Source organism: Hemitrygon akajei, chromosome 6 (assembly GCF_048418815.1).
Source record: "Hemitrygon akajei chromosome 6, sHemAka1.3, whole genome shotgun sequence".
NCBI classification, from domain to species: domain Eukaryota; kingdom Metazoa; phylum Chordata; class Chondrichthyes; order Myliobatiformes; family Dasyatidae; genus Hemitrygon; species Hemitrygon akajei.
The window spans coordinates 67,562,720-67,579,872 of record NC_133129.1 but is presented as its reverse complement, the minus strand read 5'-3'; the positions used below and the strand labels follow the sequence as shown (position 1 = coordinate 67,579,872).

The 17,153-nt window shown below is 42.1% G+C and overlaps 1 protein-coding gene across 1 annotated transcript in view; it reads left to right on the top strand.

The window, feature by feature from the left end:
* The window catches only part of LOC140729136 (atrial natriuretic peptide receptor 1), a 59,267-nt gene extending 45,495 nt beyond the window's left edge, over positions 1-13,772 (top strand). The window contains exons 19-23 of the mRNA XM_073048577.1: positions 3,570-3,709; positions 5,624-5,776; positions 6,884-6,982; positions 8,852-8,943; positions 10,327-13,772. Coding sequence (XP_072904678.1) covers positions 3,570-3,709; positions 5,624-5,776; positions 6,884-6,982; positions 8,852-8,943; positions 10,327-10,524 — 682 coding nt within the window. The 3' untranslated portion in view covers positions 10,525-13,772. The remainder of the gene's footprint in view (positions 1-3,569; positions 3,710-5,623; positions 5,777-6,883; positions 6,983-8,851; positions 8,944-10,326) is intronic.
* The last annotated feature ends 3,381 nt before the right edge of the window (positions 13,773-17,153 follow it).

The window sequence follows — 17,153 nt, the reverse complement described above, 5'->3', positions numbered from 1 at the left end:
AGGAGTTCCGATGCCCGTCCACCTAACCCGGGTGTGAGGTTGGATCGTTCTAAGCACCAAGTGTGGTGAACTACATATACCTGTCTGGACTGCTCCTGTGGCTCCTCCCACAGACCCCTGCTGACTGTTCCTGTGGCTCCTCCCACAGACCCCTGTATAAAGGCGACTGAGGCCTGTTGCCCAGCCTCATTCCCCAGGATGTAGTGTTGTTCATTCTTCCAGTCAATAAAAGCCGATACCTCGCTTCCTACGTCTCAGCGTGAGTTATTGATGGTGCATCACCAAGCTGACTTGGAGAGGTCAAGGACAGCTTTGTGCTGGGCAGTGAGGCCTAGGCCCAGAGCGTATTGCTGCTGTGGGGTCTGGGTCATAATGCGAGGCACGATCAGGTGTTTGGACAATTTAAACACCACCCTAAATAGACTAGAAAGGTAGGATCGTGATCAAAGGCAAGGGTTGAGCCAATTTCACTCACTGTCCCGTGATGTTCACTCCTCTCTGCATGGTGCTGAGGCTGTGAGATTGTCCTGACTGCTGTGCTTCATGCCTGCAAGGTTCACGGCAGCTTGCCCCACTAATACGATGAACTGAGATCGAGGCTTCGGGCCTACACCAGCTGCTCCGGAGATTTGGATCTAAGGACTCAATTTGGTTCAGAATGCTGTTGCTCACTTCTATTGTTTGCATGATTTGTGTTTTTTTCTCTTTCTCTGCACGTTGGTCTTTCTTTTCTTTAGATTGGGTTCTTTTGGGTTTCTTACTTTGTGGCTGCCGGTAAGCAAACAAATCTCAAGGTCGTATACATACTTTGATAATAAATGTACTTTGAATCCTTAGAGGATTTGGACAGGCCTGTCTGATAGCAATTATTTAAATTTCCAGGACATAGATGTGAAAGGCCTGTATTCATTAACCAAAGCCTAATTGCCTCAACTAAGTATCTTGCAGGCCTTTGAAGAGCTGACCTTCTAGCTGTAGGTTTAAAATCACAGACCTGTCAAGAAGGTACCGTTCCAAAAAAGAAAATTAGTCTATCATATTGTATTTTAAAGTCTCTGGTAACTTTTTACAAAATTTCAGCCATCAAATTCATTGAAGTTAAATTCACCAGCTACCACACATTTCCTGTAAACCATTCAATTCTGCCGATCTGCTGTAATGTAACATTAACTCACGTGGGTATTTGTCACCAGTAATTGATGCATCTAATGAATTGATACCTCTGTATTCACCAATGATGGTTCATGCCCAGCAGAGTAGAGAGGAAAATCTATCCTAAATGGATCCTAAATCCTAATCACTAAAGTGGTATCACAGAGTGAGGATTATAAAACAGGGGTCTTGAGCCTTTTAGTTAAGACTTTTCTATTGTACATATTGATTGTAAGCATGGTTGTCTGGAAACTTATTCCACAGTCGTAGTGTTAAATGTGCTGTATACTCATGACTCGTGATTGCATGACCAGTTTCTGCTCTAACTTCACCTACGTTTGCAGATGATGCCACTGTATCTCAGATAACAGTGAGTCAGAGTACAGGAAGGAGGCAGAGAGCCTAGTGACAGGGTATCATAGCAACAACCTTGACCTCAATGTCAGCAAAACAAAAGAGCCAGTCATTGACTTTGGGTAAGTCGGTGGAGCACTCTCCATGTCGCAACGCTGGGATGGAGAGGGTTCAGAATTTCATGTTCCTCGGGGTGAACATCAGCACGGCCTGTGCTGGTCCAACCACACTTATGCCACAGCCAGGGACGCTACACTGACGCCTCTACTTCCCTAAGCCTAATCACAGGGCAATTCACAATGACCATAACCTACCAACTGGAATGTCTTTGGACCGTGGGAAGAGACTGGAGCACCCAGAGGAAGCCCATACAGTCGGGGGGGGGGGGGGGGGGAAGCTTATCTTGTTCCACTTCAACACACTGTTATAATGAGTTGATCTGTATGGTCGGTGTGCAAGACAAGCTGTCCTTCTCTACCCCAGAACACGTGACAATAAATAAAACAATTTCCAATGCATTGTAGTCTGTCAGTGGAAAAAATTTCAAAAACAGGGTATAGTGAAATTCAATTGATTAGCAACTTGGATAGGTTAGGTAACTTTGAACGTGCTGCACTAGTAGATTTTCCAGACTATTGGATTTTACTCCTAGTAATACCACAACATACACTGAATACACACTTTTTAAGATATTACACAGAATATTATTTTTCCAGAATAAACATTGTCCACCAATAAATGGCTGGGAGTTTTTTAAATTTTATTTTCAGATTTCTGGCAGCTGCCCGTTTTTGTTTAATTTTTCTGTTTCACTGCTCTGCTTTTGTAAAGGCCTTTGTCAGTCCTGTTGCAATTGTTAGTGATTGCTTATTCATGCCTGCAGACTCCTTTAGTCCGGATATACTCTTCATTGTGTCTACATTGGAAGTCTTTTGCAAGGTGATGGACATCCTGCCCCAGCTTGGACACAGTCCTCCTCTATACCACTGTACGCAAGTCTGGAACGCATTGCAAATCTTACAGTGTACCTCCAGTTCTTCAGTCCACATCATTCAGACTTAGTGGCAGGGAATTCTGGACCATTAACTGCTGATTTTACTTAATTAACAAATAAAGTACTTGAGTGGACAATTGATGCAATATGGATTTAACGGCACATTTTACCTCGTTGCATTTTCATCTTCCATTATCAGAAGTGATAGAATCTGCTGACACTTAGTGTTTAACTGTACTTACTGGAGTTGCAATAAATAAATAAATAGTCTTGACATTAAAGCAGTTTTACTGAATATAGTCAAGGGAAAAGTCATTAGAGTGGTATGGATGGTTCTAATAGCAATCAAAAGAAAAATATTTGGAAGTATTGCCATTTCTGAGGCACCACTTCACACATAGAAATTAAACAGCAGTGTTATAGCAAACATACAAGCTTTACATTGGTGTTGGCCGTAGAATAAATATTGTCCTCAGGCTGTGGGGGAGCTCCCCTGATCATCTTGTGCCACTTAGGTCACAGGACAGATGTCCGTTTATTTGGAGGTTTGAAAATCTCCAGGCATTGGAAGAATTATAATTAAGTGTAGTCTTAAATTCTGTCTTAATGTATAAGATGTCAAGTAATCTGTGTGACAAGAATGGGCATGAGATGTAATGTAAGACCAGTGTAATTGTTTGCAATGTGATGTATATGTGATCTCCCTGATATTACCACATTGAAGACTGATACATTTGCATTAAATTTCTTCTTACTGTGTTTAAACTGGCCACACTAATTAATGGGTTAATACAATAGAAACTGGCAGCTTTAATACTGAGAAATATCCTATCAGGATGTTATCAAGTAGAATTTGAAACTGAACCAGATACAGAGATCTTAGAGCAAGTGATCAGAAGCTAAGAGACAGGGCTTAAGGGGTGAATTGAGGGAGGAAAGAGGAGTACTGAGGAAGTGGGGGTAGAATTCCTGCCCCTCGAACCTTATGTGCTGAATAACGCCAGTCATCTCAATTACTCCATTTTGTAGTGTCTCTCGTGTTTTAATATATTCTTTCATTTTCTTGCAGTGATATAGAAGGCTTCACACAGCTGTCAAGCATGAGTACACCATATCAAGTTGTAGAATTGTTAAACAAATTATACACAACCTTTGATGAAATCATAGACAATTATGATGTCTACAAAGTGGAAACTATAGGAGATGCATGTGAGTATAGCAAAAACCAGGTTCTTAATCGAAGAAGTTGAGCGCTTAATCTAAAGCAGTTTTTGAGATGAAATTAGGACATTTCTGTACAAGGTACATTGTGGAATTTGGTTGGATGTGCATCTTGCAGAGAAATCTCCAAAATCAGGTTCCACTGAGCCAATGGATGTGAGTTTTGGAGGTGGATCACAACTTGCAGCTGCCACTTGGTTTTGGTGTTTTGTGGATACCAACTGGCATGAAACAGGATCTTTAACATGATGCTCCATGGGAGGGTCCTGAAGTTCCATGCGACAGTTAACCACATAATGACAACACGGGTCAGATATTACTGTTGACCATAGAGAGACCTCAGTGAATTACAGTACGCTGGTCAGTGTGTTGCAGCCTTCCAAATCAGCCTAACCTCTCTCAGCCACCAAGACTAAAATCTGCTCCTGACGGTTCTGAGCTAAGAGATTAGATTTTCGAGACTTACAAAGCTAACAGGCTGGAGGTAGGGGTGATGTTTCCTCTGTCTGTGGATTCTCCAGTTTCAGAACAAGACGTAGGACTGTGGTCCCCATCCACTGGGCCGCAAAGCATGTGCTACCGGGCCGCAAGGAAACGATATGATTTGGCGGTATGAAACGATATGGATCAGCTGCAGTCGTAGGACATTTACAACTGAAACAAGGGGAAATTTCTTTACTCAGAGGGTGGTGAATCTTTGGCGTTCTCTACCCTAAAGGGTTGTGGAGATTGGTCACTGATTTCTTTAAACATGGAGATTGATGGGTTTTGGACCATTGAAAACATCAAAAGATATGGGAACAGTGCAATCACATGGAGTTGCGAAGATGATGACCTTGATCTTGGTGGATGCTGGAACCCCAGGCACAAAGGGTTATACCTAGATGCAACAGCCACTGAGAGCAGGCATGTTGATTCCGTCTGCAGTTCAAGGTTGGTTTGATCAAATAAGTACACGATTATTGAATGATTGTCTTGGAGTCTCTCCAGGAATTATAGGTTTATCTTCAGTGAGCTGCCAGAGAGAAAGATGATTGGAAATAATCTGTATATTCTTTGATTGTTTCTATATATAATTTACAAGTATGATAGAATTCTATTTTTAAGTATTCTATAATTGAGAGGTACTGTAAAAGGCAGGAAATCGTATATCGACTCCTTCAGTAAGTTAGACAAAGCAGGCGACTCTGATGAAAATATTAATAGTCTGAGGTTTCAAAATTGAATTGATGCAACCCAGTAATTGGGCCAAAAACTGATGGTGAATTTGAAATTTGATATCATCCCAATGAACTTTTGTAGCTTGTACGGAAACACAGGCTCCAATGTAGGCCCATACCAAGCTGTGATATTGGATGTATGTAAGATGCTTGAGGTGGGGTAAGGGGGTTGGAGAATGTCTTGATCTGCATTGACTGTGACTTCACTCCAAATAGGAGAGAGCTCCTATTTTCCTAAGTTCCTAAGTTAAGTAATTTTCCTAAGTTACTGTAGATTCCAATTAAAACCCAGGGGGTTCATAGGCATGCTTGCTGCTTGTTGTCTTTCCAGTGGAGCTCGTGTGTGGCTAGAATGGAACGTAGATATGTGGTAGGTCTCACGGCACCTTTCAGGGTTTATTCCACCACCTCCCTCACTAACTTCCCTCAAACAGCCAAATGTAGGCAGAAGAGTGGGGCCAGCTGAAGAAGTGGAATAAAACTCAGAGAGCAAAAACCTCTTTTCCTGCCACTGCTCCTGTTGTCAAACTTGAGCAGAGATTCCAGTGTGAAATGTGGCCTCAGTTGCTCATGTGAAGCATATAGTAGCAGATGCACATTGTGTTCAGCTCCATTGGATGAGGTTGGGAAACTCCTCTGGTTTTAGCTCTGTATGATTCTCCCTTTATTTTTCATGTGGTAGATATGGTGGTTTCCGGAGTGCCAAAGGAAAATGGCATTGCTCATGCAAGTCAAATTGCAAGTATGGCCTTGGATTTGGTAGCTGTGTGCAATACTTTCAAAATCCCACACAAGCCACAGACTAAGCTCAAGATCCGGGCTGGAATCCATTCAGGTAATGCATTGCAAGTACTTTGGAGCTGGGAAGGCACCGGGGTTGGCAAAGGGACGTTAAGACAGTGGGCAAAAAATTAATTAGCATGCAGCTACAACAGGAAGATGAATGAGATGTTGGCCTTCATTGCAAGGAGGTTGCAATACAAGCATAAGGACATCTTGCTGGTTTTACAATTAGTGCTAGGTGTAGTTTTAGTGTACATTACTAGGAAACCTTGGAAACATGATTGCTTCCTCGGATGAGAGGGATGCGAGCGCTCAGTATAATATGTCTGCTACCATTGGAGTTTATGTGATCTCACTGACATGCAAGATTTTGCAATGAATTGGAGAGGAATGCTGAGAGAACCATGAGTACAGAACCAAGCAGTGTAACCACAGGATAAGGAGATGACCTGTTAGAACTGAAGTGATTTCTCTTCAGAATCCTAGAAATTTAGGCCACACTTGAGTCCAGACATAGATTTTAGGTTAATCCCATTTCCCAGCTCTTAATTGATGGGTCTTCAAGTGATTGTCTGGGCGTTTCTTCCTTTAATCACCCTATCGACCTAAGCAAGTTCCAAGCCCCCACTAAATGAAAATATTCTACATGAACTCTCCTCTGATTGTTCCATTAATGAACACATCTCTGGGTAAAGACATTTGTCCCAAATTCCATGCTAGATTGCCTTACGTTGATGAATAGAAGATCCCTGATTTTCTCAAGAAGTTGTAATTCTCTATCCCAGGGGTGATGGATCCTTGGTCACGGAGTATATTTAAAGCTGAGATGTAAGTTTCTTTGAACACTAAGGGACTCGAGAAATATGGGGAATCAAAAATATCATTAGCACACTACCAAAAGGATTCATAATGATTTTCTTTTCATATACACCCAGAGAGTATGGGAAGATGGAATTCAAAGTCAGATCTAGTTGACCATCAGAGACATGTGGAGGGGTTGTAATTGCTTCTTCTCTTCACATAGTCCTGGGTGTTTGAAAGAAGGCCATTATGAAGCCCTTTGATATTGTTTTCTATGACCCATTGTCTTATTCGATTGCACTGTAGTGTCTGTGGCTATCAAGATGTTGGAATGTGTTTCTTGTTTTGGTGACTGTAGGACCTGTGGTTGCTGGTGTGGTTGGGACAAAGATGCCCCGTTATTGCCTGTTTGGTGACACGGTGAACACTGCTTCAAGGATGGAATCAACAAGTGAAGGTAGGCTGCATTCTGTGGATGTTCATTTTTCTACTTTGTTTCCAGTTAATCTGTCTGCTATGGATTTTCTCCTCTGTAACATCGGTTGCAGCTTCATGGAGATGTGTCAACTGACCTAGTGTTATTAGTATCTTCCAGTTAGCATTGGCACAGACGCAACACAGAAACAGAAAATTGTAATTATGTTGTAACCTGGGCAATAGAATTTGTAGCACCATAACAGGCCACTCGGCCCATTTAGTTTGTGTGAGCCTCTCCACACATTTTTATCCTTTTACTCCTTTATGTGTTTACCAGCTTCCCCTTAACTTCATCTTTGCTATTTGCCTCAAGCACACCTTGGGGGAGTGAGTTGCATGCTCTGCACTTTGTAGACAAAGACATTTGTCCCAAATGTCATGCTAGATTGGCTTACCTTGATGGTAGAAGATTGGCTGACTGGCAGGAGGCAAAGAATGGGAATAAAGGATGGCTCGTGGTGACTGGTGGTATTCTGTAGGGTCTGGTGTTGGGCTTGCTGCTTTACGTATTATGTGTCAATGATTTAGATGATGGGGTTAATGGCTTTGTGGCCAAGTTTATGGATGATATGAGGATAGGTGGGGAGGGCAGGTAGCTTTCAAGGAAGCAGGGAGTCTACCAAAGGACTTAGACAGTTTAGGATAATGGACAAAGAAACAGCAGATAGATTATAGTTTAGGAAAGTGTATGGTCATGAACTTTGATGGAAGGAATAAAGACGTAGGCTACTTTCTAAACCGGGAGAAAATTCATAAATTAGAGGTGCAAAGGGACTTGGGAGTCTTCTTGCAGAATTCCCTAAAATTTAATTTTCAGATTGAATCGGTGGTAAGGAAGGCAAATGCAATATTAGCATGTGAAGGATGTAAGAAATAAAGTCAATTCAATTTGACAGAACTATAAAAGCAAGGATAGAATGCTGAAGCTTTGTAAGACATGGAGTATTGTGAGCAGTTTGGGGTCCCATATCCGAGAAAGGATGTTTCTGCATTGGAGATGATCCAGAGGAGGTTCATGAGAAGGATCATGAGAATGACAGGGTTAACATAACATTTGGTGGCTCTGGGTCAGTACTTGCTGGAGTTTAGGAGAATGAGGGGGATCTCATTGAAACCTTTCGGATATACAAAGGCCTAGATAGAATGGATGTGGAGAGGGAGATTCCTATTGTTGGGGAGTATCTGGACCAGAGGCCACAACCTCAGAATACAAGGATATCCCTTTAGAATAGAAATGAGGAGGAATTTCTTTAGGCAGAGGGTGGGAAATCTGTGGAATTCATTGCCACAGATAGCCGTGAAGGTCAAGTCATTGTATACACTGTATTTAAAATGGTGGTTGCTAGTTTCTTCATTAGTAATGGTGTTAAAAGTTACAGGGAGAAGGCAGAAAAATTAGGTTGAGAGGGAAACTAATTCAGCCATGATAGAATGACGGAGCAGACTCAATGAGTCAAATGGTCTAATCCTGCTCCTATGTTTTATTGATCCTTGTTTCAGATTTAGAACCCCATCCTCCTCCCACCCATCCCTTTCCAATCTAAATGCAATGTCCTGAATATGCTCCAGCATAATGTGTGTGGCCACTGTGATCACATTTCCAAGTGGTAACTGCAGGGGTATAACTTCATTCAGGTACCACCAAGCAAGGGCAAGAAGTGGACTAAAGAATGGTGGAATGAGAACAGGCTTGCAGTACTCAAGGAAGGTATTGGTGAGATCTTGGAGGGATTGGGTGTTTGAGATTAATTGAGATCTTTCAAAGATTTGGCACCAACAATGGGTTAAATGAACTCCTTCTGTCCCATCTTAGACTAGATCCTTAACTGCTTGGTTGCTTATATTTCAGCGCTGAAGATACAGTGCAGTTCCAGCACATATAGTCTCCTAGAACAGTTTGGAGGATATATTTTAATATGCCGTGGCTCATTTCAAATAAAGGTATGTTAATCTTGTGTTATATTATGAACAAATTAAATGTACTGTATATATTGGTTTATTATTGTCACATGTACCAAGATACAATGAAAAACTTTTGTTTCATGCACCATCCAGACAGATCATGCCAAACAAAAATCCATTAAGGTAGGAAAGAAAAAACAATATGCAGAGTGAAGTGTTACAATTATAGAGAAAGTGCAGCGCAGATAGATAAATAAAGTGCCAGTACTACGATGAGTTACTCTTTTAGCATATGAGAGGTCCATTCACAAGTCTGATATTGGGTCCCTCCAGGTGACTGGAAGATCATGAGACCTGTAGTATATTCAAACATTGCAATAATTCTTACTGACTTAAAACTGAGATTTGACAGTGGAAGGATTATAATGCAGTGATTGGATCTGCTGAAGTTATCTTGCAAAGACTTGCTATGCTCCACTGCCAGCTTGGCTCTGTATTCTAATCGGTTTAGAGCAATTTTATTTATAATGAATAATGAACAGTAATGTGATAGCAACTTGGACAAGTGATCCATTGGTTGATGCAAACTATAAATTTTGTGCTTCAGTGTTGTTTTTAATCAAGCTGACTGAAAGATCTCAGAAACTGAATGTTACAGGAAACTTAATAACAATATCTCATAAAAAATCTCAAATAATCTGGCGTGCTGGGGATTGTGGTACCAATCAAATATTTTTTTCAGGACTATTAGATACTCGAACACGTTAATTCACTTTTTTTGTATGTTATATAGTACTATAATGCAATTCCCAGTGAACAGCTACCTTTAAAGAGACTGTGGGGAATGGGATTCTGTCCAGTTTAAAGAAAGCATGGGAGATGAGATAAATGGGAACATAGGAACTAATCCCTGGTAGCTTGAAGGGAAATGGGAAACAAAGCCACAGGAATTTGGAAGGGCACGTGGGAACCAGAGTCCCAGTGAGGGGAAGGGAGCAGGCGAAAAGTTATGTGGTGAAGCAGACGCTGAGCCAACAGGACTTCCAAATTATTGAACAGCGGATTAGCAGAATTCTACTGTATTTCAGTCAGAAAGCCTAGGTAGTTATGGAGGGGAGTCCAACAATACAATATAGTCACTAATAAATCCAATAGGGTATTCAGATGCAAGTTCTTTACTCAAAGGGTGATTAGAATGTGGAAGTCCCTCCCACTGGGAGTGATTGAAGAAAACATCAAAGATGCTTTTACAGAAAGCTGGAAAAACAAATGAGGGGAGAAATGGAAGAGTATAATGATGGGGTAAGACAAAGAAGATGTGGATAAGGCTCATGTGAAGCAAAATACTAGTATAGACCATTTGGGTGGAATGGCCTCTGTGCCGCTCATTTGATGTGATTTTATGTAATCTGCCTTTTGCAGGGAAAGGGCAACATGATAACCTACTGGCTTGAAGGGAAGCAAAGTTCGTCATCAAACATAACAGCAAGTGCACCAACAAAGCCCCCGATGAGCAAAGCACAGCCAGAAAATATCGATGCCATCCCTGAGTCAGAGCAAGAGCTGTACTGTGCTATTCCTGGGTTACTGGACACTGATCTCCAACCCACTTCCTGGTAGCCCACACATCTAGAGTTTGAGACCACCAAGTAGACATTGTTTAACGTTTTCAGCAATTTAGGCTCCGCGTAGACTCTTCTTGAGGAGCAGACTCGTAAGTTCAAATCTCACACCATGTCTCTGGGCAGTGAGCAATTACAACGTAGTTAATTAAAGGACAGGACAACGAAACACACTTGTAATGTTAGGGACCACATTGCAAAACAAAGATTCGTATTTACATTGTTGTTTTAATAGCTTCAGAGCTATTAAATGTGTTTTATTGCTGATAAAGTACTTTTACAATATGTGTATTGTTGTAAAGTAGAAAATGTACATTGGTTTGTGAAGAGCAGGCTCCCTGATCACAGGAGGTTGCTGGTACCAGATAATCTCTTTTAGTAGTGTTGAGTGAGAGATAAATATTGGCCAAGGTACCAGGGAGAGAATTGCTCTGTTCTTTGGGAGCACACAGGAAAGCAGAGAGGACCTCTGTTTAACATCTCATCCAAGAGCTGATCTCACTGTCAGTGCAGCACTCCCCCAGTGCATCTGATGCTCTACTCCCATCTCTGGAATAGGATGTGAACTTCACAACCCTCTGACAACTCAAAACTACCCCTCACAACTGCCTTGGTGAGGTATGTTTCCCAATATCACAATCCCAATGCAACACTTATGGTCATTTGAATCTTGTTGCCATGTCATTGTCTTGCTGTGTATAAATTTCACTCATGTGCTGAAGAACCATTTAGTAGTTGAAAAGCTCAAAGTAAATTTAATATCAAAGTACATACTGTATATTTCACTATATACTACCCTGAGATTTAATTTCTTGCAGGCATTCACAGTAAATACAAAGAAACACAATGGAATCAATAAAAATCTGCACATTAACAAAGACGGACAAAAAACAGTGCAAAAGACAACAGACTGTTCAAATACAAAAAAGTAATAATAATAAATAAATAAGCAACAAATATCAAGAAGATGAGATTTCAGAGCCCTTGAAAGTGAGTCCCTAGACGTGGAGTGAGTGACGTTGAGTGAAGTTATCCCCTTTGGTTCAAGAGCCAGATGGTTGAGGGGTAATTACTGCTCCTGAACCTGGTGGTGTGGAACCTGAGGCCCCTGTTCCTCCTTTCTGATGGCAGCAGTGAGAAGAGAGCATGGCCTGGATAGTGGGGGTCCTTGATGATGTATAGTGCTTTCCTATGACAGTGCTCCTTGTCGATGTGCTCAGTGGTGGAAAGGACTTCAACTGTGATAGACTTGGTTGTATCCACTACCTTTTGTAGGCTTTTCTATTCAGAGGGCATTGGTGTTTCACCATACCAGGCTGTGATACAACCAGTCAGTATACTCTCCACCACACCTCTACAGAAATTTGTCAAAGTGTTAGATGACATGCCAAATCTTTGCATACTTCTCAGAAAGTAAAGGCTGCTGTGCTTTCTTTGTAATGGCACTTTCCTGCTGGTTCCAGGATAGATCCTATGAACTGATAACACCAAGGAGTTTAAAGTTTTTGACCCTCTCCTCCTCTGGCCCCCTGACGAGGACTGGCTCATGGATCTCTGGTTTCTTGCTCCTGTGGTCAATAATCAGCTCTTCAGTTTTGCTGACATTGAGTAAGAAGTTGTTGTTGAGGCACCAGTCAACCAGATTTTCAGTCTCACTTCTATAGCCTGATTCATCACCATCTTTGATTTGACCAACAAAAGTGGTGTCATCAGCAAACTTAAACACGGTATTGGATTTGTACTTAGCCTCACAGTTATAAGTATAAAAGCAAGTAGAGCAGGGGTGGAGGTAGTATGTTCTGTGTACTTACAAACATGAGTCGGCCACAGCAGGGGTAGGTTATTCAGCCCTTTGGGTTTGCTGCACTCCTGTAACAACAATAATATTGTGGCTAATCTTCAGCTCTCTTGCCCAGTCTGCAGACGCAGACATCTTGATTCCCACATTGTGCATGAATGTATTACTCACTCTTGAAAGCATTCCACAATCCAATGGGCTTGAGAATGTTCTTGGTTTAAATGCCAAGTGCAAAGAAAATGCTACATCTTTCAATTCCAAGTAGTCATACTTTCAGACAAGACCACTAAACCCTGATCACTGAATATGCAGCCAGTGGAAAGTACTTACTGTCCTCTAAACCAGTAGGAATTTTACTCCCTTTAAAGTCATTGCCGTTCTCTCTTCAAAACTCTAGTTACCCAGTCTCTTTGGATTTTACTTCAGCCCAGGACTAAGTCTAGCAACCTAAGTCTACTATGAGAACCCACCCGAGAAAGGCCACGCCCTACTGTCACGATGAGGCCATACTCAAGTTGGAGAAGCAACGCCTTATATTCCATCTAGGGGGCCTCCAACCTGATTGCATGAACTGCCAGAAATGCCCCCCTTCATCGTTCCCCATTCCCATTTCCCTCTCTCATCGTAGGTCCTTACCTGCCCATCACCTTCCTGTGGTGCTTCTCCTCCTTTTCTTTCTTCAATGGCCTTCTGTCCTCTCCTGTCAGATTCCCCCCTTCTCCAGCCCTGTATCTCTTTCACCAGTTAACTTCCCAGCTCCTTACTTCACCTCTCCCAGTTTCACCTCTCACCTGTGGTTCTTCCTCCCCTCCCCCCACCTTCTTACTCTGATTTCTCGTCTTTTTTTTCTCCAGCCCTGATGAAGGGTCTCGGCCCAAAACGTTGACTGTAATCTTATCCATAAATGCTGCCTGGCCTGCTGAGTTCCTCCAGCCTTTTGTGTGTGTCGCTTGGATTTCCAGCCTCTGCAGATTTTCTCGTTTGTGAAAGAAATCCATTTAGATGCAGGTTTAGGTGCTCTGCTATTCTCTGGAGAAATGAACGGAGCCTGATATATTTAAAAACTGACTAATATCAACACAGTTTAGGTTCTGAAGACATATGTTTTGTGATTGTTAGGTTGTGCCTTTGCTGCAACTATTTGGAGCCATGTTCAGTCACACAGAGAAGGATTTTAAGAATCACCTACATTAGAAAGCTAGGTTGCCATTTATTTAGTCTTTTTCAGAACAACACTTCCTGGCAATGAGTGTCAACATAAAGAAATGCAGCTACCAATTTGTTCATCAGCAAGATCTTACAAGGAACAACTAGATCACCTTAACCAATTCTTGATGAGTTAGTCTTTCTACGATGCTGATTGTGAAATATTGGCTAGGCCATTATTTGTCATTCGAAAGATTACAATAAAATTTCTTCATTGAATTATTGTCAGTATTGTTTCATACTTTGCCTCTCCTGTAAATCAAAGCCTAACATGACCCTTTCCGGTGGAGCCACTCTGGAAAGCAAGATATAGGTCCAGCATCTTGTACTGCATTCAGTAGCTAGTCTTAATTATACTTTCCCAAGGACTAAAAGAAACATGGAAAATCTAGAAGGAGCAGGCCACTTGCGTCTGCTCCTCGATTCAATTGCATCATGCTTGAGCTCCAATTCCACTTTCAACCCAAGCCCTGGATTCCTCTTAAATCCAAGCATTTTTAAGCATATTTCAGACTAAAGTAGAGAGGTTTGAAACTTTCACCTTTTATTCATGGCTCTTTTGGGAGGTATTTGGTTCTTATGAGTTTTATAGACAGAACTGGGTTATTTTGGTTATTAAAAATCTTCATACAATGAGCTACATGAACTACTGGTCTCTTCTCTACATGGGTTGATGTGATGTGTCTGTAAACTGATTCTGCAAGCAATGGTGAAGCTATTTTGTGATTTGAGATCTACTCAGCACGATGGCAGAAGCTGCCTACAAGGAGTTTGTGTGTTCTCCCCGTGACTGCGAGGGTTTCCTGTGGGTGCTCCAGTTTCCTCCCAGAGTCCAAAGATGTGCCATTTGGTAGGTTAATTGTAAATTGTCCCGTGATTAGGCTACGATTAAATCAGGGGATTTAATCAGGGGCGGCGTGGCTCAAAAGGCCAGAAGGGCCTATTCCGCACAGTATCTCAATAAAAAGATAAATAAATAAACAAACGACATTAGATGTCATGATAAAGGTTGGCCTGAAATCTGCTTCTCAGCTCGACACTGGTGCTGCATCAGCATCGGACTTTGAGGCAAATGGTCCCAAGTTCGAATCTGGCTGGTAGCTTGCATGCTTTCCATCCGTGCTGGGTTGAGCGTCGAGCTGGCAACTCGGCCTCGTAAAACTCAGTCAAGTGCTACAGAAATGGCAAAAATGCCACCCAATGTGCCTCAAGGTGTGAAAAAAATCTGCTTCTGTTAAGGAGATAAATGGGTCTTCTCACATTTTCACTGTTGCTTTCTTCGATCAGATGGAGCGAGTCTGCTTGGCAGTTTGCCCGGTGACGGGGTTTACACAAAGTGACTCTGTCAGTCATTTTGTTTGGAACATTTCAATCTACTGAGGCAGTTATCTGTGTAAATGTGTGGCTGCAGGTGCTGAAACCAGGAGCAAAACAAACTGCTGAAAGAATTCAGTAGGTCAGGCAGCAACTGTGGAGGCAAAGGAGTAGTCAACATTTCAGGTCAGGACCTTGCTTCAGTGTTGAGAATGTGGAGAGATGATGGCCATTAGAAAGGGTGCAAAGAGCAGGAGAAACAGCAGTGAGAGAGGGCCTTGCACTGCCACCTGTATGTTTGAACACTGAACGTCATTTGCAAAGCTCTGCTCACAGCCACTGTTCTAGAGCAAAATCATTCAGATCCAACAGACTTGGGTCCACTCGTCCCTCCCCACTGATCTCCTTCATGGCACTTACACTTGCCAGTGGGCCAAGTGTCACACTGCCTCTACACCACCTCCCTTACTACCATTCAGGGCTCCTAAAAGTCCTTCCAGGTGTGATGACACTTCACCTGCAAGTCTGTTGGGGTCATTGACTGAGTCCAATACTCATGGTGCAGCCTCCTCTACATTAGGAAGACCTGAAGTAGGTTGGGGGACAGCTTTGTCAAGCACCTTTGCCCCATCCACCATGAAAACTGGGATTTCCTGGTGGCCACCTATTCAAATTAACTTCACATTCCCATTCTGTCAGTCCGTGGCCTCTTTCATTGCCACAATGAGGCCATACTCAGGTAGGAGGAGCAACAATTCACATTCCATCTGGGTAGCCTCCAATCTGATGCCATTAACATCGATTTCTCAAACATCCAAAAATTTCTCCCCCCACCCCCCCCCTTCCATTCCGCATTCTGGTTCGCCACGCACACTTCTCTTCTCCTCTCTTACCTTCCCTCTAATAACCCTCCTCCTTCCCTTTCTCCCATGTTTTGATGCTCTTTCCTCTCAGATTCCTTATTCAGCTCTTTCACGTATCACAATCCAACTTCTTCATCCCCTCCTGCATTCAACCACATTCCCCCTCACTTGGTCTCACCCATCACCTGCTGGCTTGTACTCCTTCCCCCCCCCCACCCCCCCCAGCTTCTTATTCTGGCTTCCCCTTTCCTTTACAGTCCTGATGAAGGGTCTTGGCCCAAAATGTTGACTCTTTATTCCTCTCCATGGACGCTGCCTGACTTGTTGAGTTCCTCCAGCATTTTGTGTGTGTTGTTCAAGATTTCCAGCATTTGCAGGATCTCTTGTGGTTTTAATAAACTTTTCTTTTTACATAACTACACGCTTTTAACTTACGCCCTATTCCCACCTGCATTTTGATCTTCTGGTTTTGGTATCCACCTCTGACCAGAGACAAACGTGTTTTGGAAATTATGTACAATGTTATGAAAGCAAAGCACAAGTTCTATGTAGTTTCTATTGCTTGTCAACACAGATTTTTAATTGGCAGAAATAAATTAAAAATAAATTTCTGAGTAGAAATTCAGTGGTGTTTCTTCAATTTTTAACAATTTTCAGTTTTTTAACTCTTCATGTCCTTGGGATGTCATAAACATCTTCTAGCCAATGACATGCATTTCAGCGTTGATATAATTGTAACAGGGGTAACACTGCATCTAATTTACGTAAAACATGTTGATGACCAGAAGTCCCTTTCAGGTATTCTGACCAAGTGATAAATGTTAGCCAAGACATTTCTTAGTTCTAATTGAAAACAGCACTGTTATTTTTACAATTACAGAGAGAGCAGATAGCACTAGAGATCATATTAGCTTTATTCTAATATCTCATCTGGGTGGGGGTACCTTCTGACAGTGAAGTATTCTCTCATCAAATCGTAACCACGAGAGATTCTGCAGATGCTGGAAATCCAGAGCAACAAGTACAAGATGCTTGAGGAACAAAGCAGGTCAGGCAGCATTGTTGGAGACGAGAAACACAGACTGTTTATTCCTCTCCATAGATGCTGCCTCACTTGTGGAGTCCCTCCAATGCTTTGTGTTTAATGTTCAGTATTCCCTCAGCATTGCACTGGAGAATCAGAACTTGAACCCAAATCCTTCTGACACCAAGTATGACTGACTAAGCAGTTTCTGAGGTGTCTGTTGTAGCTAATCTCAGTCTGAACTACATACAGAAGGATTGGGATTTCTCCTGTCTGGGAGGCTGTGAGTTTTGTGCCGGGTTTGGTGTTTTGTCTTCAAGCTCTCTTTTCTTGGAAAAGACAAAATTTGTGCTGATGCACCAGAGGTGATGGTGAATTTCATTGTTCCGGTAAAGACAAGGAAATGGAAGAGAGAAAGTATC